At 47.7% G+C, this 22,043-nt stretch overlaps 2 protein-coding genes across 4 annotated transcripts in view; one reads left to right on the plus strand and one right to left on the minus strand.

The window, feature by feature from the left end:
- Positions 1–12,966, plus strand: part of GSG1 (germ cell associated 1) — a 33,941-nt gene extending 20,975 nt beyond the window's left edge. For all 3 annotated transcript variants that reach the window (XM_030553798.1, XM_030553809.1, XM_030553819.1), the window contains 4 exons: positions 3,579–3,626; positions 7,987–8,139; positions 8,576–8,687; positions 12,296–12,966. In XM_030553798.1, coding sequence (XP_030409658.1) covers positions 3,579–3,626; positions 7,987–8,139; positions 8,576–8,687; positions 12,296–12,626 — 644 coding nt within the window. In that variant the 3' untranslated portion in view covers positions 12,627–12,966. The remainder of the gene's footprint in view (positions 1–3,578; positions 3,627–7,986; positions 8,140–8,575; positions 8,688–12,295) is intronic.
- Positions 12,967–13,703: 737 nt separating this feature from the next.
- Positions 13,704–22,043, minus strand: part of FAM234B (family with sequence similarity 234 member B) — a 34,799-nt gene continuing 26,459 nt past the window's right edge. Inside the window, exons 9-13 of the mRNA XM_030548154.1 lie at positions 20,664–20,745; positions 20,345–20,500; positions 18,196–18,313; positions 16,205–16,428; positions 13,704–15,868 (exon numbers count right to left, since the gene is read on the minus strand). Of these exons, the coding sequence (XP_030404014.1) occupies positions 15,863–15,868; positions 16,205–16,428; positions 18,196–18,313; positions 20,345–20,500; positions 20,664–20,745 (586 nt within the window). The 3' untranslated portion in view covers positions 13,704–15,862. The remainder of the gene's footprint in view (positions 15,869–16,204; positions 16,429–18,195; positions 18,314–20,344; positions 20,501–20,663; positions 20,746–22,043) is intronic.

A 22,043-nucleotide genomic window follows, 5' to 3' on the forward strand; every position in this document is an offset into this window, starting at 1 on the left:
GTCAGGTGACCTCCTGGCCCCGGAAATGAACTCAACAGAGAAGGATGGGCTGGAGGGGGTTTCAGTTTGGAGCTGGCTGGGGAGGGAAAGGAGGGCAGACGGGGTTATCTGGCTCACTGAGCCCCGAAATGGACCCAGCTGAGGGGTCCTGTTCTCTGTACCTACAAGCTCTGTTTTAGACCGTGTTCCTGTCATCTAATAAACCTCTGTTTTACTGGCTGGCTAAGAGTCACGTCTGACTGCGAAGTGGGGGTGCGTGCAGGACTCTCTGGCTTCCCCAGGACCTCGCTTGGGCGGACTTGCTGTGGGAAGCGCATGGAGGAGCATATGCTGAATGCTCCAAGGTCAGACCCAGGAAGGTGAAGCCATGTGAGCTTCTTGCCGTGAAGACAGTCTGCTCCTAGAGAGAGGAGGCGCCCCAAAGTCCTGCCTGGCTTTGTGGGGAGCAGTTCCAAAGCATCGCCCGGGGACTCTGTAACACAGGGATGCATTGGGAATGAGACTGCATCATTCAATTGAGTTCAAGGTGTTTTCAGAGATGTAATGGGCCTCTGGAGAATACTGGAATAACAGTGAAGCAGGAAGGGAAGGAGATCTGATACGTTTGGATTTTAGTAATGCATTTGGTACAATTTTTCATGAAATCAGACTCTCAAAATTAATTCAGACTGGCTTGCATATAGCCCCTGTTACGTGTCTTGGCAGCAGGTTGAAGGACCGGAAACAAAGGATTATGATCAGCTGCAAAGTATTGAATTTTGGGAAGGTGTCTCATGGGGCCACTGCATGGCTCAGTATTAGGGACAATGTTGTTAATAACTTCACTAAAGTCTAGAGGAGGTAGTGAACAGTGAGTTAATGAAATCTGCAGATGGTAATGAGCTGGAAGGAATCCTGAACACCACTGAGAGGAAAGATATAATACAAGGGGTTTACAGAGATTAGAATTGTGGGCAGAAAATAACAAGATGAGATTCAGCTGGAGAAAAAAAGCAAGCTAATATATACAGGGGAAAATAATTTGCCCAGGGGAGATTCAGTGGGAAAGAGAACTCTGGTAAGCCGTCAGGCTAAAAGAGACTTTTAGGGATTATAATGGATGTGCAGATTAGACGAAAGTTTGCACTGGGATATGAAGGCCAAAGCAATTTTGGATTGTATATACCTAAGGGTGACGAAGTGATAGTGATTCTGTATTGGGGGACAGTCAGAGTTTCGTTTGGAGAAGGGGTGTCCTGTTCTTAAGAAAAGGTACATCCTTCATTGGGAAGGAGCTGTGAGCTACTTTCTGCGGGACCAGTGGCAAGTGAAAATTCCATGTCCTACTTGGGAGCTGACTCTTCTGGTGCCTGTTCCATGAGCTCCTTAGCAAAGGCTGGAATCAACCTGATGAATGCAGCTGAGATTATACCTGGCATGAGGGCCCTGGTGAAGTTTAGTTTCCTTCACAGGTGCAGCAGAGATTGGATACAATTCTGGATATTTTTAAAATCTTGGGCAATTAATGAGAACATAATACATTCTACAGACAAGTCAATGCTCGTCTTTCTGCCACTGTCAATAACTAATGGCCTAGCTCAGTTTGGTGCGTAGGGTATTCTGCCCTCTGTGTGTTGAGCGGATTGAATGGCTGTTGATAAGTGGCCTGGAGTAATGTCCGAAAGTTATATATGAAAATTATAATGGAATTTCTAGTCTATATATAGAAAATGGATGGGGTTGATTAGAGTTCCATGTCTCATAGTGAAAAAAGGCAGATGGAGTTTCTATGGAGATTAGGATCTCAAACACGTGGCCTGCGGTCCGCATGCTCCCTGCGAAGTTATTTTCTGAGACCTGCGAGCTCCTCACAGCCCCTCCGCCCACCCTTCCCCAGCGTTTACCTAGAGCGGCTTCAGTCGGGTGCGCACCGGAGGCAGGGCAGGTTCCCTGCCCTGCCCCCGCACTGCTCCTGGAACTGGAAAGAACATGAGGAAAGAGAGGCGCAGGGGCGCGTGTTGATGTTGCTTCAGGCACCACCCCCAGCAGCTCCCATTGGCCACGGTTCCCCGTTTCCGGCCAATGGGAGCTGCTGGGGCGGTGCCTGAAGCAACAGCAACACACGCCCCTGTGCCCTTACTCCCCCATGTTCCAGCCACTTCCCAGAGCAGCACCTGCGGCAGGACAGGCAGGCAGGGAGGGAGCCTGCCCTGACCCTGGTGCGCGCCGGGCCAGAGCCCGTGCCCCTGGGCCCCTCCTGCAGTCGAACCCCCTGCCCTGAGCTCCTTGCCACACCCTGCACCCTGACCCCCTGCCACACCCCAGACCCCGACCCGCTACCACACCCCTCCTGCACCCCAATCCACTACACTGAACCCCCTGCCGCAGCCCAACCCCCTGCTGCACCCTGCACCTGACCCCCTGCCCTCAACCTGCTGCAACTCGCACCCCTCCTGCACCCCAATCCCCTTCTCTGACCCGCCTGCTGCACCCTGACCCCCTGCCTTGAGCCCCGTGCTGCACCCCACACCCCTCCTGCACCTCAACCCCCTTCCTTGCACTTGACCCCCTGCCCTGAACCAACTGCCACACCCCACACTGCTCCTGCACCCCAACCCACTACCCTGAGCCCCCTGCCACACCCCTCCTGCACCCTGACCTCCTACTGCACCCCTCATCCCTCCTGCACCCCACACCCCAACTCCCTGCCCTGAGCCTCTGACACACCCCACACCCCTCCTGCACCCCCTGGGGGCAGGGAGGGGGTGGAGTTGCGGGTGGGGATTTCAGGGAAGGGGTAGGAAGAGGCGGGGTGGGGCAGGGCCTCATGGAAGGGGTGGAGTGGGGGTGGGGCCAAGGGCTGTGTGGGGGAGGTGTCAGTGATGTGGCCCTCGAGCCAAGGTACTAGTCCTCATGTGGCCCTCATGGTCATTTGAGTTTGAGACCCCTGATATATATTGTGGTTTTCTTAGGATACTTGGAAGTTGAAGTGAGACATGAGGCACCTCTCTGGTTTGTTTATGGAGAGTAAGAGGAAAAGAGTTGGTGTGTTTGGCAAATAACAGGCAGACAAATGGAGCATGGGCCATGTGATGAGCTTGAGGGTTTGTAGCTGATTCTGGAAAATCATGAAATAGGAGAGTAGGATGGAAGAAAATTTATGATCTCCAAGCTGAAGCTGGAAGGGGTGAAGTTACAGAGTTAAAGCAGTTTGCAGAACTTCTATGACAGCAAAGGAGCATTTGCTCTCATCACAGCGTTCTTTTAATGTTTTGAATTTATAGCTATTTACTTATACTCAGCTGTATTTAATTTTTGTGAATGTATACCAGCTTTCTCATAAGAGCCCCATCTGCACTAGACAGACAGACCATTGTCCTTCTTTCCCTACCTTTCCACACTGGACTCCACAACAGATCAAAGCAACCATCTCTTTGGTCAGAAAGACAGCAGACGCTAGAAGACCTTAAGATAGATAGAGCCTGCAAGCTTGAGAAATGAAAGAGGCACTTAAGGTGGAATTCTCCCCCCAACTCCATCCTCCTTTATCATCTTCTGAGAATCCATATAATCTGAGCTTGATTGTGTTTGTATTTCAGATGAGAAATGTCGTAGTTTCATCGAGCTTTCACCCCCCGCAGAGCGAGGTAAGAATGAGGCTCTTCTTTTTCTCGCTAGAGTTGTCCAATGCACCTTCTAGAGTTCAGGGAACTTCAGCAGGTTGAGAGGGTGTTGTAGGCACCTAAAGGACTGGGCAAAATCCTGGCCTACTGAAGTCAAAGTATTGAGGATTTCACCCCAAATGTTTACCCAAAACATCTGGCATCAGCCCCCAAAAACTAGAAATCTCAACCTTCCTCACATAATTTCTGGTACTTCCTGCTGTCAGCCCAGCTGTAAATGTGACAAAGACAGCCTTTTTTGCTGTGTTTCAGCATGTCCAATCTTGGTCATAACCCGAAGCGCACACAAGCAGTCAGCGTAAGTGATAAATAGTAACACAGATGTACCATCAACTTGACATATGATCTTGGGCAAATCACTTCTGTCAAAAAGTTGAAACATGGCCACCATTTTCAGTGCTTTAATTTTTGGGTCCCAACCTGAGACACCAGAGTTCTGAATTTCAGTCATTCTGAGCATCCATTACTCCAGTTGACTAGGGTGAACACCTGTAAATTAGACCCTAAGGGTGAAATCTTAGCCGCACTGACGCCAACGGCAGAACTTCTATTGACTTCAGAGGGGCCAGGATTTCATCCTATGTGCCTCAGTGTGGCCACTATTTTGGGGTACCCACTTTTGAAAATGTTGGTCCTACTTTCTCTTTAAAATGGTGCTAATAATGTGTACCCCACCTTTGTAATGCACCTTGAAATCTACAGATGAGAAATGAAGAATATGTGAGCAAAGAATTCTTAGTATTAACAAGCTACTCTCCCAGAAGCATGCAAGAAACCTGCTTTCATTCTTCGTTCAAGTCAGAAATCTCTGCTGTAGGTGTCAAAATCCAAAATAGACAGGGCCTGTGGCCAGATTTCTGTGGGCTGCTGTTCAGGGCAGTTTGCTGTGGGTTAGGATCTGTGCAGGGGAGGGGAGTATTGTGTTTTGTTGTAGAGGGATTGAGTTCTGGTGGAGGTCAGGATAGGGATAAGATGCTGTTTCATTTTATCTTTATTCTAGCAACTTGTGTCAGCGGTGCTCAGACCCTGGGATATGTAGCCTGTTATATTAATATATACATCCAAATAAATAATAAAGTGCTCTGTTCTCCTTGGGAATAACAAATCTGTATTTTTAGTGAGGGCACTTGTTAGTTAAAAACTGACCTGTAGTCACAATGGGAGCTATTTCTACAGGGTAACTTAAATGTTTGTTTCAGAGTAGCAGCCGTGTTAGCCTGTATCTGCAAGAAGAACAGGAGTACTTGTGGCACCTTAGAGACTAACAAATTTATTTCAGCATGAGCTTTCGTGAGCTACAGCTCACTTCTTCAGATGCATAGATGGAACACACAGACAGGAGATATTTATACATACAGAGAACATGAAAAGGTGGAAGTATGCATACCAACAAGAAGAGTCTAATCAATTGAGATGAGCTATCATCAGCAGGAGAAAAAAAACTTTTGAAGTGATAATTAAGATGACCCATAACAGAGACTGGGAATGGTTGGGTCATTACACTATTTGAATCTATTTCCCTATGTTAAGTTCTCCTCACACCTTCTATAGGTCATCTTAATTATCACTTCAAAAGTTTTTTTTCTCCTGCTGATGATAGCTCATCTCAATTGATTAGACTCTTCCTGTTGGTATGCATACTTCCACCTTTTCATGTTCTCTGTATGTATAAATATCTCCTGTCTGTGTGTTCCATCTGTGCATCTGAAGAAGTGAGCTGTAGCTCATGAAAGCTCATGCTGAAATAAATTTGTTAGTCTCTAAGGTGCCACAAGTACTCCTGTTCTTTTTAAATGCTTGAGCTTTGCCTATCCCCAGCCAACTTTGCACAGATACGTTATTCAAGCACAAGGTCATCTTCCTAGTCTTTCTGTATTAATTATTTTTAACAGAGTAGCGTGTGTTATCCATGATCCACTGCTAGGCTCAATCCTTCCTCACAATAGGATTCCCTACTGCTATAAAGGAACGGGCAGCAAGCTTGTTGTATTTAAATGACAGTTATTAATTATTCTAACAGGTAGAACTACAGGCTAAGTCAACTCGACAACAGATGGACTAAAACCAGGAGTGGGAATTACTTGTGAATTTAGAGAATGGAAAATGATATCCAGAAACAGTTATGCAAGAACTTAGTATAACTAGATGCTTCCTGCTCCTTATCAGAACCTGAACTGTAGAATAGGGAGAATAGTCTGCCAGCTCACCTTGAACTCCTCCTGCACTGGGTCTATATGGCTTATTTGGAGACAACCCAGAGATCATTTTTCCTTTTCTGGAGTAGTAGCAGGGAGCAACTGGGCAACTGGAGTCTTGAGCTGTCCTTAGCTCAAGGATTACAAGGCAGCTCAGGCTTTCCCCAATCACCTTCCACTAGCTCCAGGGACTTGGTGCTCATGTTCTTGGCTCAAAGCCAGACTCCTGATGCCTAGGCGCCAGGACCGGCGCTAGGGTTTTGAGCGCCCTAGGCAGACGGCAATTTTGCTGCCCCGCGCGCTGGTCCTGCGGCTCCGGTGGAGCTGCCGCAGTGGTGTCTGTGGGAGGTCCACCGGAGCCATGCGAGCAGCCGACCGTCCGCAGGCACGACTGCAGCAGCTCCACAGGAGCTGCCTGCCGCCCCCTCCGGACACCCTGGGCTGCCGGATGCCATGGCGGTGCCCTGACCCAGGGGACAGCCTGGACTGCCTGCTGCCGTGGCGGCGCCCTGACCCAGGGGTCACCCTGGGCTGCCTACTGCTGCAGTGGCGCGCTGACCCGGGGGACACCCTGGGCTGCTGGCTGCCGCGGAGGCGCCCTGACCCAGGGGACACCCTGGGCTGCGGGCTGCAGCGGAGGCGCGCTGACCAGGGGGACACCCTGGACTGCGGGCTCTCGGAGGCGCCCTGACCCAGGGGACACCCTGGACTGCGGGCTGCCGGAGGCGCCCTGACCCGGGGGACACCCTGGGCTGCTGGCTGCCGTGGAGGCGCGCTGACCCAGGGGCACCCTGGACTGCGGGCTGCCATGGAGGCGCCCTGACCCGGGGGACACCCTGGGCTGCTGGCTACCGCCGGCAGCTCAGACTCCCTCTCTGTCCCAGCAGCAGTGGCTGCTCAACCATTTAAAAAAAAATTGGGGGGCGCTTTTTGGCGCCCTCAAATCTCGGCACCCTAGGCAACCGCCTAGTCTGCCTAAATGGTTGCACTGGCCCTGCTAGGCGCTCAGCTTCTGTGCTCAAAGGCAATTCTGTCTGAGTCCTGTTATTTAGCCAAGGCTGAAAGAAGCTTCTGGAACTGGCATTCCGGGTCTCTCAGATGTCACCTGCTAAGATTCCAAACTCCATCACAGTCCAAACTAAAGCTCCTGCTAATTGCACAGGGATGAAACAGGGCTCTCGAATGTTTGATTTTCAAATGGTCTTGTACAGATCCCAATTAGTATCCATAGTATTTTATATAATTGGAGTAGCTTAGAACAGCCTGTAGGAGAGCAGAATAATGTCTATGGACGTTAGTGTAGCGGGCAGTGTATCTCCTGTTTAATACAATATCCACATCTGTTGTTATTATGAAATGGGGGGGGGGCAAATCTTGGCTGCATTCCATCCCCTTTTCACTTCAGGAAAACAACTTGTCCTCTCCACCTGGAAATGGGAGAAGGGGGAAGGGAGTTGGGGGAGGGAACTCCTTGGGTGGCATAGGGCTGGAATAAGGGCTCTATGTTGCATTCTCCCCTATAACTCCTGGCATAAGGTCATGCCAGAGGTGGGTATGTTGGGAGAAGGAGGGAGTGTAGCTGAAATTCACTGGACTCTGGCTAATTTGAGCTATTAGACAGTCCTAAAGCCACCTTCCCCCTCCCTTGCAGTGAAAGGTACAGCTCAATTTTAGGGCTAGGGTGTCTGTTAGTAGTAATGGTGGTTAGAGCCGGGGACTGGGAGACAGGCAATCCAGAACAGAGATGTTACAGGACCCCTGTGTATAAGGTCATCTCCTGACTTTTCTGAGCTCTACTCAACTGCCCTAGATGTACCTGTGTAGAGGATCCACACAAGACCTATGTATATCATTTAAACCCTAATTTGAAGGCTTAAGTGGTATATAAATCCTCTTCAGGCCATCTGCACAGAGGGGAATGTCGTCCCTGCAGAATAGCCACATTATTTTTAGCTAATGTTTGTATTCACTCTGCATTGCTCAGTGGGCTGTGGGGAATGTCTGGAGATTTCTCTCTCCCACCAGTTTATGGTGGGGATCCTTTGGGGGGTCAGAGAGGGCTGTGGCAGGTCATGACCCTATTTTGTGCTGACTCTGAGAGGTCTCTTCTTTCCTCTGGTTCATGGCAGGAATCCTGTGGCTGGCGTTGGGTTCAGAGATGGTCTACATCAGCTTGCTGGTCATTAGTTTCATCCTGCTGCTGATAGAAATGCTGTACACTGGGAATCCAGTCTGCGGGCTGAAGCTCAATGCCTTCGCTGCTGTCTCCTCTGTGCTGTCTGGTTGGTGCCCCAGGGCAGGCATGGGGTCATGAAGGCATTCTTGGGTGGCAGCATGAGTGACCCAGGGCAGGGAGTAAAACTCATCAAGGAAAGAGTTCAAGAAGTCCTTCAGGGAAGAAAGTGCTGCCAAGACCTCACACATTGATTAGCCTCAGTGTGTCAATTGGGGGGCAGAGGGGGAAAGGGGCCACGGAGAGAATGTGTTAGTGAGAGAGAGAAGGAAATGGGCAGAGTTGGGGAGAATAATGGGGAATCAGAGGAGAGACAATGACACAGGGTGGGAGAACAGGGCCCAAGGGTGGAGATGACTTAGCTGCTGAACCTGCCGAGCGGAAGGATGAATTTGGTTTTAAGCCTTAGTTCCTAGACGGAAGAACAAATCAGCTGGCCCTGGCCTCCACTGTGACAATTTTGCCTTCCTGTCCTCTTGCTTTAGGCCTGCTGGGGATGGTGGCTCACATGATGTACTCACAAGTCTTCCAGGCGACTGTCAATCTGGGGCCAGAGGACTGGAGACCGCACTCGTGGGACTATGGCTGGGCTTTCTAGTACGTGAACTGTGAGGCTTTTCACATCCCTATGGCTGTAAGCTTCAGTCACATTCCACCTCTCCAGCAACCCCCCTACTTAGCCCCCTTACCCCTGAAGACAGCTCTAATATGGCTTCCCCAGTGCTGCTTCTCTGTCATCCTTAGGTGTTTGCCTCAACCCTTGCCTCACACGGTTAACATAATAGAGCTGGGATGGAGAATGCCCAGCTAGGTCACATCCTGTCCACTCCCCCGACTCAATGCAGGATTGCTCCCTGAAACACATATTCCCCAGAGTTTTGTCCAGTCCAATTTTAAATGAACCAAGATATGGAGCTTCCACCCCTTACCTTGAGAAACTATCCTAGAGTTTAATAGAGCTCCCTATTTCAACCTGACCTATCAGGAAAGTTAACACAAAACTGGGCATGGTTAGTCTTAAGAAATGAAGACTGAGAGGGGACCTGATGACAGTCTTTAAATATGTAAAGTGGTCAGTTGTTCTCCATGTCCACTGGATGTAGGCCAAGAAGTAATGGGCTTAATCTGCTGCAAGGGAGGTTTATGTTAGATATTAGGAAAAGCTTTCTAACTATAAGGGTAGTTAAATTCTGGAATAGGCTACCAAGGGCAGTCATGGATTTCTCACCACTGGAGGTTTGTAAGAACAGGTTACATGTCTAGGTTTACATGGCTCTGCCTCAGTGCAGGGCTGGACTAGATGATCTCTTGAGGTCTCTTTCAGCCCTACATTTCATTTCTATGATTACCAAATGTCTTCTGGTAGTCAGCCTAAATTGTCCTTTTAGGAAAAGAAAAGAACACTGTCCACCTGAGACTGCCAGGGGAATGAACAGAAACTAAATGTAATGATTCAAACTGACATTTGGTCAGGAACTGGCTAGCTTTCAAAAGGTGCCATGGGGCCTTTAATGACTGTATTGTGAAGGTCTCTCCTTTACACATATTTATAGCTAAGGCTATGTCTATGCTACGAGGTAGAGGTATGATTTCCCTGCTCATGTATACATAGTCACTCTAGTGCAATGAGAACTAGTGCGAGTATAAATAGCAGTGTAGCCACCGTAGTACTGGTATCTGTAGCAGTGACAGGCTTGCGCCGTGCGTACAGACCCACCTGAAACTGGTGGGTATGTACTCAGCACAGTTCAGTCATGCCTCTGTTGCTGCTGCCAGTGCTGCTGTGGCTACATGGCTATTTATACTCACGATAGCACAATCAGAGTTAGTACAAGTATGTGTACATGAGCAGGGAAATCATACCCCTAGTTCATAGTGCAGACATAGCTTAAAAGTCAACTCCTCCAGCAGCACAGTGCCCCCTGACAGCATGCTAGGGCACAGGCTTAGTACTGAATCAAAGGGGCAAGCATCCCCAAATTAATTTTCCAATGTTCCCTGCATAGTCCATGTAAATACCAACCAGGCCCAATCCTGCTAAGCTTGTGAGATCTGACGACCATCTAGAGCTGTGGGCTAAAGTGCCCTGACCTTCACTACCAGGTGTTTCTCTAGAATTGGATTCATCCATCCTCTCCATTTCATCATGGTTTGCTCATAAAACTAACACACTCCCACATTTTCATATAAACAGCGGCAAGCTTAGGGCTCAGCCTCCCATCACATCCCACATGGCCATCTGAACCCACCAACGTAGATGGCTTAGGTGTTATTTTGCATTTTGTCTGTAAACTTGTGCCTAGATACTACAGTGCCTGGCGCTCTGTTGAAATGATTCACCAGAATCCCTCTTCTCCTGTGGTTTCACAATCTGTCTCCACTGCTGCCTTCTATGTGGTCTTCCTGTTGCTCACATCAGTCAGTTTAAGATTTTTTGTGCAGTTAGGAGTCTGTAGTCCTGACCATAGCCACCTTAATGCTAAATCCAACATACTTCTCCATATACAGCATCATGACGACTCTATAAAGTTCCATCACATTTATGCACAGTGCAAGAAGATCCTTATAAGTGTAGCAAACATGCATTAAGGAAGCTGGTACTGGTGCGTCCAAGATACTGAGCACAGTGTCTACTACTCACTATTGTCCGTATATAGTCATAAGTCAGAGGGAACACTGTCTCTTCCACAGGATAACAGGAGCCACCTATTTAAGAAGAACATAGGCATAGCGCTAGAGAACATGTAGACCCAATATGGTGTTTTGTGGGTCTGTGGGTGTGGCTCAAAGAGGTGTTGGGAAATTCTGGGATTGAGGGACAAAACCAGAACACAAAACCTTTCAGACTTGACCAGATCACTGATGCATTAAATTTAGGATCCTTCTTCTAGCAGTGGCAAATATCTAGTGCTGTAGAGGAACACAGAACTCCAATAAAAGCATCTGGCTAACGGTGCTGTGTTGCAGGCTTAGAAGGGAAGCAGGAAGGTTCTTTCCTGACCCAGACAGCGATCAGCTAATAGCTTGAAGCATGAGATTAGATGAGCAGAACTACATTTTTGGTGATCCAGGCCTTATTAAATCTAGTAGTAATGTTTGGCTTTGGACCTCTGGCTGAATTGTATTCCACTGACTGTCTGGTTACTGTGTGAAGTATTTTTTGCATTGGTTTTAAGTTTACTTGCCATTAACTTCAAGGGCTACAAATCAATCCCAGGTCAAAGTATGGGACAGTAAAAAAAAGATGGCCTGATCAGTTTTCATTGTGCCCTTCTTAACCTCTTCTCTGATCAAGTCCCTCCCTTCTGCCACTCTAAATAACCTTATTTACACATTTCATCTTGCAAGCCTTGCTGCTGATGTGGAGCTTCTTAGTCTCTGTCTTACAATAATGTGATCAAAACTGAACACAAATGATTAACATTGTTCTCTCTATTATGATGTTCTCCAAAATGCCATTTTTCATTTTAACTGAACTTGCACGCTGGGCAGTATCCTCAGTGATCTATGATGAGTCCTGAGTATTTATTCCTTGGAAAATCCTGCAGTTTCAAACCTAGATACAAATGAAAAGTTTTTTATTTTTAGGGTTTTTTTTGCCATGTACGTAATATTGGCTAACTTGAATGTGAAGGGTTATTTTCCTTTGGTAATGATCCTATGCAAAGACCATATCAAAAGCTATTTGAAAACAAGACAAAACAAAGTGTCCAACAGGTGCCATAGAGAGTGGTTAATGTAACTGACAACTACAAAATGAACAAGATACTCAGGCTCTCCCTGGCTGGCCTATTACTCTAAGGGGTCTGCCTCGTTATCGTACTTTCCAGATGCAAATTTTCCAGTGTCCTCCAGTCATTTTCTCTCGTGGCATCCATTTTTTTTCCTTCTGGCATTTGCCCCCACCTCTTTCTCTACCATATGTTATGGATCTAGTAACATTTTACTCCATCGTTCAGGGGAAAGGGAAGGGTAACGGAGGCAGGATAAAGCTCAAGGGCTAGAATGGTTTGGGTCTGGGCTACAGCTCTGGTCTATCTAGTTGATGTCCATCCCCAATTAGTGGCCTCTGCTTGGTGTTCCAGAAGGCCATTAGCTCCTTGCAATGCATCTGGTTCATTTCTTGACCCCATCATACTTCTCTGACAATGGAAGACTTTATTAAGATCCTCACTGCATGTGCTGTTCTCCTTCCTCTCTCATAGCATGGCCTGGGCCTCCTTCACCTGCTGCATGGCCTCTGCTGTTACCACCCTCAACACTTACACCAAGACCGTGCTGGAATTCAAGCGTAACCATATCAAAGGCTATGATGGGAGCTTCAGGGACCAGTCACAGCACCATCAGTGCTTCATGCCGCAGCAGCAGCACAGGGAGCAGATGAGCAGCTACTACCAGCAGCGAGACAAGTCTCTCCACTCCATCTCAGAGGGGGTCGACTTTTACTCTGAGCTGCAACAGAAGGTGCTACAGCAGGAACCTGGACTGGAGCTAGATGAGGTCTTGGGACAGTCCATGGAAGAAGATCACTGTTAGGGAGGGGGGAGTAGGCTGCTTGGGAAGCAGTAGGGAGATGGAGGTCTGAACCAAATACTAGTATCATTGTTATCAAGTTCTCTGGTGTTCTGGTTCCTTTCTTTAACACTTGTGGGGGGCTGGGAGGAGGAAAAGGCATGTGGTGACTGTTATCAATGTCTTTGGGCAGCACTGCAGGGACACTTACAGGAACATCAGTGGCTTGTGCTACTGGAGCTGGTCTGCTCTACTGAGAGCAATGTTACCATGCCAGTTGTGAATGGTAAACGCACAGGCCATTTCCACTGGAAACTGTTATGCCACCTGTATCCTGGGGCTCCTGTGCTGCCACAGGGGTGCTATGGAGCCATTCCAATGCCATCAGTACCACAAAAATGGAAAGGGCTCACCCAGTGGGGACAGTACCCGCTGTCAGCAATTATAATGGTGAGAGTCTGGAACTTTCCTTCTCATCACGCCATTTTGACTTCCATGTTAATAAACCCCTGAGGCTTTGGGCTATGTATGCCCAGCTCCATTTGCCACACAACTTGAAATGGTTCCCATTTTTCAAAACACTCAGTGGGCTAGAGAACGTCATGTCAGGCCCTTTTGGACTTTACAGTTAAACTCCTTTTGAGTTAAACTGGCTCCAGACCCTCCCCTAGAACAGCCAGAGAAATCGCTTCAAACCAGGAGTTTCCCACTGGAACAGGGATAGAAAGAGGGTCTCATTCCCCACTCACTTTCCAGTCACCTCTTCCCTCCTCCACCCACCAATCCCCCTTTTAAAGCACCCATCACCTGTGGTATCCATCACCTCCAGCCAAGTCCTGTCTGCTCCCGTCCCCTCTGAGGCTCCCTTCTACACACTGTGCACCCAACCCCCTTCTCTTTGGGGTTCTCGTCTATGCTCCTTGCTCCATTCTTTCCTCCTTCAGGACCTCTGTCCATTTCGTTCCCACAGAGTCCCCTCAGAGGGGCAGTGGTAAGGTCCTGCTCACTCTTCACTCCCCAAATGCCCTCGAGGGAGCCTGTCCTGTAACAAAAAGGAGTCTCCTTTCCAGGCTAAGGAAAACAAGGGTCAAACACAAAGGGGATGTTGTACATGATATGTATTTGTTTCACTGCAGTTCACAATTCCCAACAATATACAGACATAGTCTTTATTCACAGTGGGAATGCAGGGGAGAAATTCACATTATGGGGGAGCTAGCATCACTGGACACTGACTATCAGGCCTAGGAGTTTAAGGAAGCACCTCAGGGGAATTACCCCTTCGGGTAGTGACTCACCAGCCTTTCCCAGCAAAGGGGTGGGAGGGAGAGAAAGCACATCCCTTTTCCTAACTTGCCTACCGGCACTTAGACATTCAGCCACCACCGGCCAGCCCGATTTACAAACCAACCAACACATATAAACACCACACCCAGCTAGAAGAGAGTAGAGGCCAGGTAGGTGCCAGGACCAGAGCCCCTTGCTACAGTTGTGCTAATATTTACAAAGCTATTTACACACAAATACCATTAAACATATACAAACTGTTCAAAGGCTCTGGCATTAATAAGGAAAGGCCCAAGGCCCAGCCTCGCGGTTGCAGCTACCCCTGAAGAGGCTGCACAGAAGCATTTCACTGGAGAGAGAGAGATAGAGCAAGAGAAACAAGCAGTGAGGAGCTGGGCCAAGAGCCCAGGGTATAGAACCAGCCACACTCATGGTTCATGTGCCCTTTTAAAAGGAGCTGCCAAGCTGTGCCCTCTCCTCAGCACTAAGAAAAGAAGAACTGGAGGAAAACAAAGGGGACATACTAGCTGGAGGAGAGAAAAAAGTACCAAGCAGCTATCACCAAGCAGCAGCCAATTGGCCACTTTAGGGCTATAGCTGCTTGGCTCTGCCAAATGTAAAGGGCCAGCCCGAGAGAGGCATGCTGGGAAACCAGTTCCTATAAGAGGGCACCCTGCAGTGGGGAGAGTCAGTAGGGGCCAGACGTCACCAAGAAGGTGTTGTCACTATGTCACAGGAGGCTTTACAGACACACTCCAGAATCAGAGCACAGGCCATTGACGCCCTGAGAGACAGAGGTTACATTTCAAAGAATTAAAACATACTGGGGACAGATCTGGCTTTTGGCTTTTGCACTGGGAGGTCAGGGGGAGAGTGATAATATAAAGGCTACCTTAACCCTCTCTTGATTCTGGGGCAGCTGTGAGTAGCACAGGCCCCCACTATTAAGTCAGAGCAGCCTTCTGGTTATTCTAACTTATGCCACCTGGTGATGGCCACAAAGGACCAAAACTGCAGCTGGGGATCAGTTCAGGAAAGGGTCTCCTGGCTCCACCTCTTGCCTCCAGCCCCTCCTCCTATGCAAGAAGCAGAGGGGTGCAGAAAAGCGTCTACACCATCTGAGGAACCACTTCACATTGGTAAGATATTCCTGGGGTCACATCCAGGCTAGAGTCTGCCTGAGGCACCGCACAAAGTGGCTGCACTCATCTGTACCAGAGGATCTGGCCCGCTTCAGGTAACAAATTTGCTTTGGGATACAAATGATGTGATGTTCTTGTGAATACTGGGCATGTTTCTATGGAGCTCTGGGCCTGCAAACAAAGCAAGGGGAAAGGGCGACCCAGGAATGGGGAGCCTCTCCACCAACCACTTCAACCCGGTTGGGAAGGGCAATTGGAATGGGAGCGTGGAACCTTTCTCCTCTGCAGTGCACATTCCCAACCTGCCAAGGTCACAGAGGGTTGGACGGTTCAGGAGACTGGGAACTGGACATGGAAAAGGGGAGTGCCCTGGTGACTGTAAAATAAAGAGGTAGGACAGCTGGCGGAGCCCTGCCATACATGAGCCAGGCAGAGGCTCCACTACAAAAATACAGAGATTAGTGCAGAATGGCAGGAAATGCTGGTTGGACACAAATGGGAGCTTCATGGAACCAGTTCATAAATTAAACATACAAAAATATACACATTTCTATTCACAGCTCTATCTCTCTGCCTTCTCATTGCCATGTTACCCGGAAGGAAGCAAGTAGGCAGGTGTGTGGGGGGGAAAGGGTCACAAACAGTTGCTCCCAGTGGTGGCGTCTCACAATGGCAAATCTGGCCCTGCCATTCCACAGCAAGCAGGGGGACGGAGTGCTCAGTCCCCACTCCCTGGGCACAGCAGACGTCCTGAGGAATCGCCGAGCAGCTCCCCGTGCCTCACCCAGATCACACGTCCACCTGGCTATTGAAACCTGATGGGCCAACATGCTAGAACTGGAGAAAGAGAGAAAAGTCATCAGCCAGGACTCTACTAGCCCAAAATCCAGATAGAGGACCCCTGCCTTCCCCATGTTTCCCAGTGCCCTTCTGCCCCTCCCCAGCTACCATCCCCTGTTCATGTCCTGCTCCCAAGATTCCTCCAGTCCAACTGTCACGTCCTAACTACCAAAGCATCTGCATACCCTGACAGTTCACTCAATTTACGCTCAAAGGAATGGCATCCTGCAAATGCCAGCGCAGAAAGATCCCCGACCCTTGTCCATGATGGGAGGGGCACTGCCCCGTCTGTCCCCTGTGACTTAGCAAAGGATTCCCTATGAACTGTCTCACCTTGTGAGGAAAATCAATAAACTTCAGCCTGGAGAGGAATCTCCTCACTTCCCCACGGCTGATTTTTGGGGTGGTCTCCATCAGTGGCACCATTCGGCTCTGAGCGAGCATGGCCCACCGCAGGCCCAGCTTGCTGACCAACAGCAGGCCCGGCTGATTTTCAGAAGTCAGGCTCGTTGTCATGGTGATGTAAAATGCATCTTTTTGGAGATCGTTAATTCCAACTGATTGATAAAAAAGGGAGAGAAAATACTGGTGAAAACTGAGAAAATTACACCCTTCAGGCAAAAAAAAGCTTATAGTCTTCAGGCAAAAGTTTATAGTCTTCACTCAGCCAAGATTCCCACTGACTTCAGTGAAAGTCATGTCTGGGTGAGAGTCTGTCTACACTGGAATCAGAGATGTGACTGAAGCGCATGTAGACATACCCAAGCTAGCTTTGATCTAATTGGCTCCAATAACAACAGCAGTGGTAGCACAGGTTAGCCTCTTGAGTACATACTCAGGGCCCCAAACCAGGCTGTTCATCTTATGCTGCCATGGTTTCATTGCTACTGGTGCTGGAGCTAGCTGGATCAGAGCTAGCTCAGGTATGTCTACATGTGCTGCAGTCACACCTCTGACTGCAGTGTAGACAGACCCTACGTAAGGACTGTGGATCTTTAGTCACATATAAATTTGGATCATTCTGTTCAAAAATCTCAAAGGTGAAAATCTGCAGTGGAAATAAATGGCAATGCAGATCAGAATATGAAGTTTGCAACTCAACTGGCATTTCTGAGTCTCATGCTGGCAGCTACCCATACTTGCATAATGTAATACACTTCTAAAGAGCCTCTCATTCCCAAATCTTAAGGCACCTTACAAACATGAACCCTCTGTACTCCTGGAAGTAGGCATTTTAGAGAGACAAGGTGGGTGAGGTAATATCTTTTATTGGACGAGCTTCTGCTGATGACAGAGACAAGCTTTTGAGCTTACACAGAGCTCTTCTTCAGGTCAGTAGGTATTTTATTCATTTTACAGATAGGGAAATGGGCATAAAGGGATGGAGGGTAACAGACTTGTCCAAAGCCTCATAATGAATAGAATAATCTGAACAAAACCCAGGAACCATCGTCTCCAATTCCCTGCTCTAACAATGAATTTACACTTACTTTCAAGGCAGCCATTTATTTCAGCAGTGCTGTGAATATTAGAACCATTACACCACAGCAGACTTGGTTGTGGCATGTCTAGCACTGGGCCCCACCTCCTGGCACACCAGATTCAATTCCAGTTCATCTAATCCCGTATCTTGCTTCCTGCCACACCAGCCAGGCCAATGGTCCAACTGGTCTGGTATGCTCCCTTGGGTGTCAAGCTGATGCTCTTAAGAGATTAATTTAAACTCCCACATTCCACTTTTCTGATTGTGGAATTTTGTATGGAGGCAAATCCAGATTAACCATCAAAGGAAAAACTAATATTTAAACAAAGTACTCAATTTTCAATCACCTCTTCAAACAAATGAGGAGGAAGCGGAGCAGGTTCTACCACATAGCGCAGAATACGTGATTGCCTTGGGCACAGTATTGGAGGCAGCAAGATGATTGGGTGTGATTCTCCTTGAACTGAGATAAATAATAATGGAAATCAATGGATCTACTCCAAAGTAAAACCAGAATGAGACCAGAATCAGGCCCTTAGTGTTTATCATTTGTTAAGAGTGATTTGGTGAGTCTTCTACTTGTCAACCTATAGACCTGGTGGTGGACAAAAGAGAAGGAGTGGGAATTGAATCCTAGTGGCAGTTTTCACTGATTTTCTGTGGCTGGCCTAAACTTGGTGGACACGAGGGTCCTGCTTATTCTGAAGCACAGCAAGACCCCAGACCATCTCACAGCCAACTTCTCCTTCAGAACAGGGTAGGGTTTTTAACATCCATTTGGCTTTCCTCAGTTTCCCTTTGAGATGAGACTAAGAAGCACCCCATGCCCTTGCATACTTACTGGCTGAAGCAGTCACTGTGTCTGTTACATTGGTGAGGTCCAAAAGGAGGGTAGGAAAGGTAGGGTGCAGGAGGTAGAGGTGGTGTAGCCCTGGACGCTTGTTTCTTGGGCCAGGTTCCTATCGAAAAGAAAGGCAGAAAAGGGATGGCTACATCCTCCACAACTCCTGCTTTGGAAGGAGCCTCCATTTGCTGAGAACTCCCATCTTACACTGACTGGTATGAGCTACAGAAATCATCTATGACCTGCTGCCATAAAAAGCTCTGTTCTTCTCCAGGATGGGCTCTCCTGCTCCTGAGAGAGAACCATTCACACACGAGGTCTCCCACAATGTTTTCTCTCAGCCAGTCTCCCCTTGGATTGCACAGCTCTTCCACAGCAGCTGTCCCCAGATGGAAAACTCTCTTTCTCAGTATGGAAAGGAGCCCCTGGAGGATGTCTAGAATAATGTGTGAGCCCAAGCAGCTTCTCTATGGACAAATGCCGAGGGAGGAGATAGGCAAAAGAAAGAAACATTTTAAGAACCCATCTCTCCTCCAGCCAGGGAAAGCTGGTGAACTAGCTGAGGGGACTGGGACCAACGCTGTGAGGCAAAGGGGCGGCAGGTGAGACTTTGCAAATGCAACAGAAGCTACAGGAACTGGCACAACCATCCAGTGGGCAGGGACTAATGTAAGCCCAGCTCCTAGGAGAACAAGTCACTAGAGCAAACAAGAATCCCTTCTTCAGAGAGAAAGTTGTCTACAGGCTCCTGTAGGCTACTGCCTGCCCTGAAAGGCGGCTCTGTAGAAGCCATAATGCAGCAGTTATTAATTTTCTTTAGCTAGAACCCCTTTTGTGAGGCACTCCTCCTCCCATCCCTATGTCCCTTCATGCCATGCCGTGGCACATTTCTCATCCCTCTCTCTCTTCTTTTTTCCCCTTTCTTGTCCTGTCTATTTTTTGCTTTACATTTTTAAAATTCTTTTTGCTCTTGTTCTTTTCCTCCCTTGCCAGCCTCCATCCAGAAAGCTATATTCTCTTGGGCGTTGCCCTCCATTGGTGCCTTCCTAGTGCCAGGCTGCACCTGCTCATGCAAGCATGCTGCATAGCAGAAAAGGGAGGCTTGGCCTCGCAGGCTGCTGTCTGAGCTCGTTCATGCAAGCTCTTCATGGGGCTGTCTCCAGTAAGAACTGTCACAGGTGCAAGTGAAGGCTGTGGTTTTGATCCAAGATCATGCAGCTTTTTTTTTGACTCTACTAGTTCTCCGCACTGCTCTCCCCTCTCCTGGACCAGTCTAGCAGCCTGCTCACCAAGCTGTGGAATGCTAGTTTAAGTGATTATGGAAGCTAAGCCCTGGAGTTCCTGGAAAACACACGTTTAGCTGAACGCGCGCGCGCGCACATACACACACACACAAAAAGAGTTCTGGGCTTAGGAACACTGTATTCTTAGAAGGGAGCCCAATGGCACACTGTCCCAGTGACACTCGGGCTAGGAAAGGCTTCTGCAGCATCCCACAGAGCTCTCTCACTGCTTTCTCCCTTAGACATACAGCAAGCCCTGCAGCCATTAGCTACAACTACTAGGGGGTGAGACTCAACTGCTATAGACAATCACTGCAGAATACAAACAGAACTGACTTGCACACTTATTCTCTCCCTTCACTCAGATACCATGGTGATGGCTGACTTTACCGGACCTTAGACAGGTGGAAGATTTCATTATGTTATTCCTCCTCATGTAGATGTGGGTTTGTGTAACAGCATCAAAAATGCATTTCCTTCACTTCTGTTCTCCCTCTTGGCCTACATACACTTTATTCTCACCTTGTCTCCCATGTCAAAAACTAATACATAAGGGGTCTTGATTGCGTTCCACATCATTATCAATGACAGTGTGGACCTGAACGGTTCAACAGGGGAACTCACATTTATGAGGAGCCTACAAAAATATTAATAATCTAGCTGTAGATTTAAAAACAGACTGTGTGTATGCACATGCACACTTCAGAATTTAGAACCAAGAGACCACCCCATCTCACCATCCATCCCATATGGAAGGTTTTAAGTTCAGTAACATTGTAATTGAAGAAGAAATAAGAAAAAGGGGAGAGACTGAATACTCCTCAGGCAGAAAGCTTCCAAGTGGGAACAGGGCTCTCGCTTACCAAGTTTTGTAGTGCAGGCTGCATTTCGTCAGCCCAGAAGAGAAAAACAGATTTCTTCTCCAAAGTCATCACTGACAGTGCATCAGATTCCTGCATGTGACACGGAAGATCGTAGCTCCAAACAGGGAGGCCTGATTTACCATCTACCACCAGCATCTGAAAACAAGGAGGGGGACACAACGTGAGCACCATAAGCCATGGAAATGGGAAGAGACAGATGATTATGGCAGAGACTAGGGACCTTACAGCTAGCACATACCCTGCCCTCTCTTCTGTCCCACCACAGTCCTCCCCAAGTGGTAACTTTCCCAGGATTTACCTTTTTCACATTGTCATTGCTCTGAGCCTGCACCATGAAGTCCAGAGTTTGGTCAGCATTGAAGTAGCCAGGGGCAGGCTGGCTGTGAATATTGAGAAAGTAACAGTGACCGGAAAAGCATGGAATATTGAGCAAGACAATGCACACACTTTCAGGTCATTTTCCCCCGATTGACACTCATCTCACTTCTATTAACACAGGATTTGCCAAACCAGATCAGGCTTTTAATTCACCAAGCATAAACCTTGACTGGCAGCAACCATTTGCCGATATATCAGAGGAGGGGAAAATAACCACAGTGCTCCTAAGCAATTCTTCAGTGCCATAAACAACAGGGGGAAATTCCTGTCTGAGTCATATGGTAATCAGTTTACCATAATGCAGCCTGATATTTTATTACCCTTTCCTTAGCATGCACCACTACACATTTGTATTAGCAGTCATAAAATTATCCAGACCTTCTAAAATCCATCAACAGTTTTGGTGGTCTGACCGCCTGCAGTAGTAGGTTTCCCAGACTGAATATATGATGTGTAAGACATTACTTTTATCACATTACTCCTTGTTCCCTTATTATGGGCCAGTGTGAGAAAGAGTCACTGGCCAGTTTTTACTAAACCCTTCTTAACCTTTAATAGTTCAGCTCAAGTCCCCTTTCACTCTTCTCCTTCTATGCTATATAATCCTAGATTTGGCTCTCTTGCATCATATGTAAACTCCTGAGTTTTCTAACCATCTTGCTTGTCTCTCTGGCTTTTGAAGCTGAGTTCTATCTTTCTTAAAGTGGACAGGTCTGGACACAATGTTCCAAATAAGAGCAGACAATTTTTCAGTACAATATCACCACTGTATGTTCTGTATTTGCTCATCCCCTTTGTAGTGCACCAAGCATGCCATTTCCTTTTTCATTGCCTCTGAACCCAGCAGCAGATATCTTTAAACTAGCATCAATGTTTCCCAAGTCATTTACCTTGGAGAATCCCGTATCTTCAAAGTACACTGGCATAAACAAGAAGTGGAGGCTACTTTTTGCCTGTGCATGTTACTTTACATTTATTTAAGGTGAATTTCCTCTGCCATCAAGATTCCTGATTCCCCTGTGGGTTTGAATTTATCTGGAGTTTTCCTCCAAACTAAAAACATACTTTAGGTGCTATCCACTAGGCGACATCAACTCCCTCTTCCAAATCAGCGGTGTAACAAACCAATTCTGCCACCACACTAATTACTGGGATAGCCTGCTATTAAACCTTCTCTCTTCTGAAAATCATCCATTTACAACACCATTTTCGATTGCTTAACCAATTTCTAGTCCACCAGACTTTGTCCCTTACCTTCTGCTACTGATTCTCCTTTATGATCTTAAAGGATCTTATCAAA

The sequence above is a fragment of the Gopherus evgoodei genome, chromosome 1, assembly GCF_007399415.2.
Source record: "Gopherus evgoodei ecotype Sinaloan lineage chromosome 1, rGopEvg1_v1.p, whole genome shotgun sequence".
NCBI classification, from domain to species: domain Eukaryota; kingdom Metazoa; phylum Chordata; order Testudines; family Testudinidae; genus Gopherus; species Gopherus evgoodei.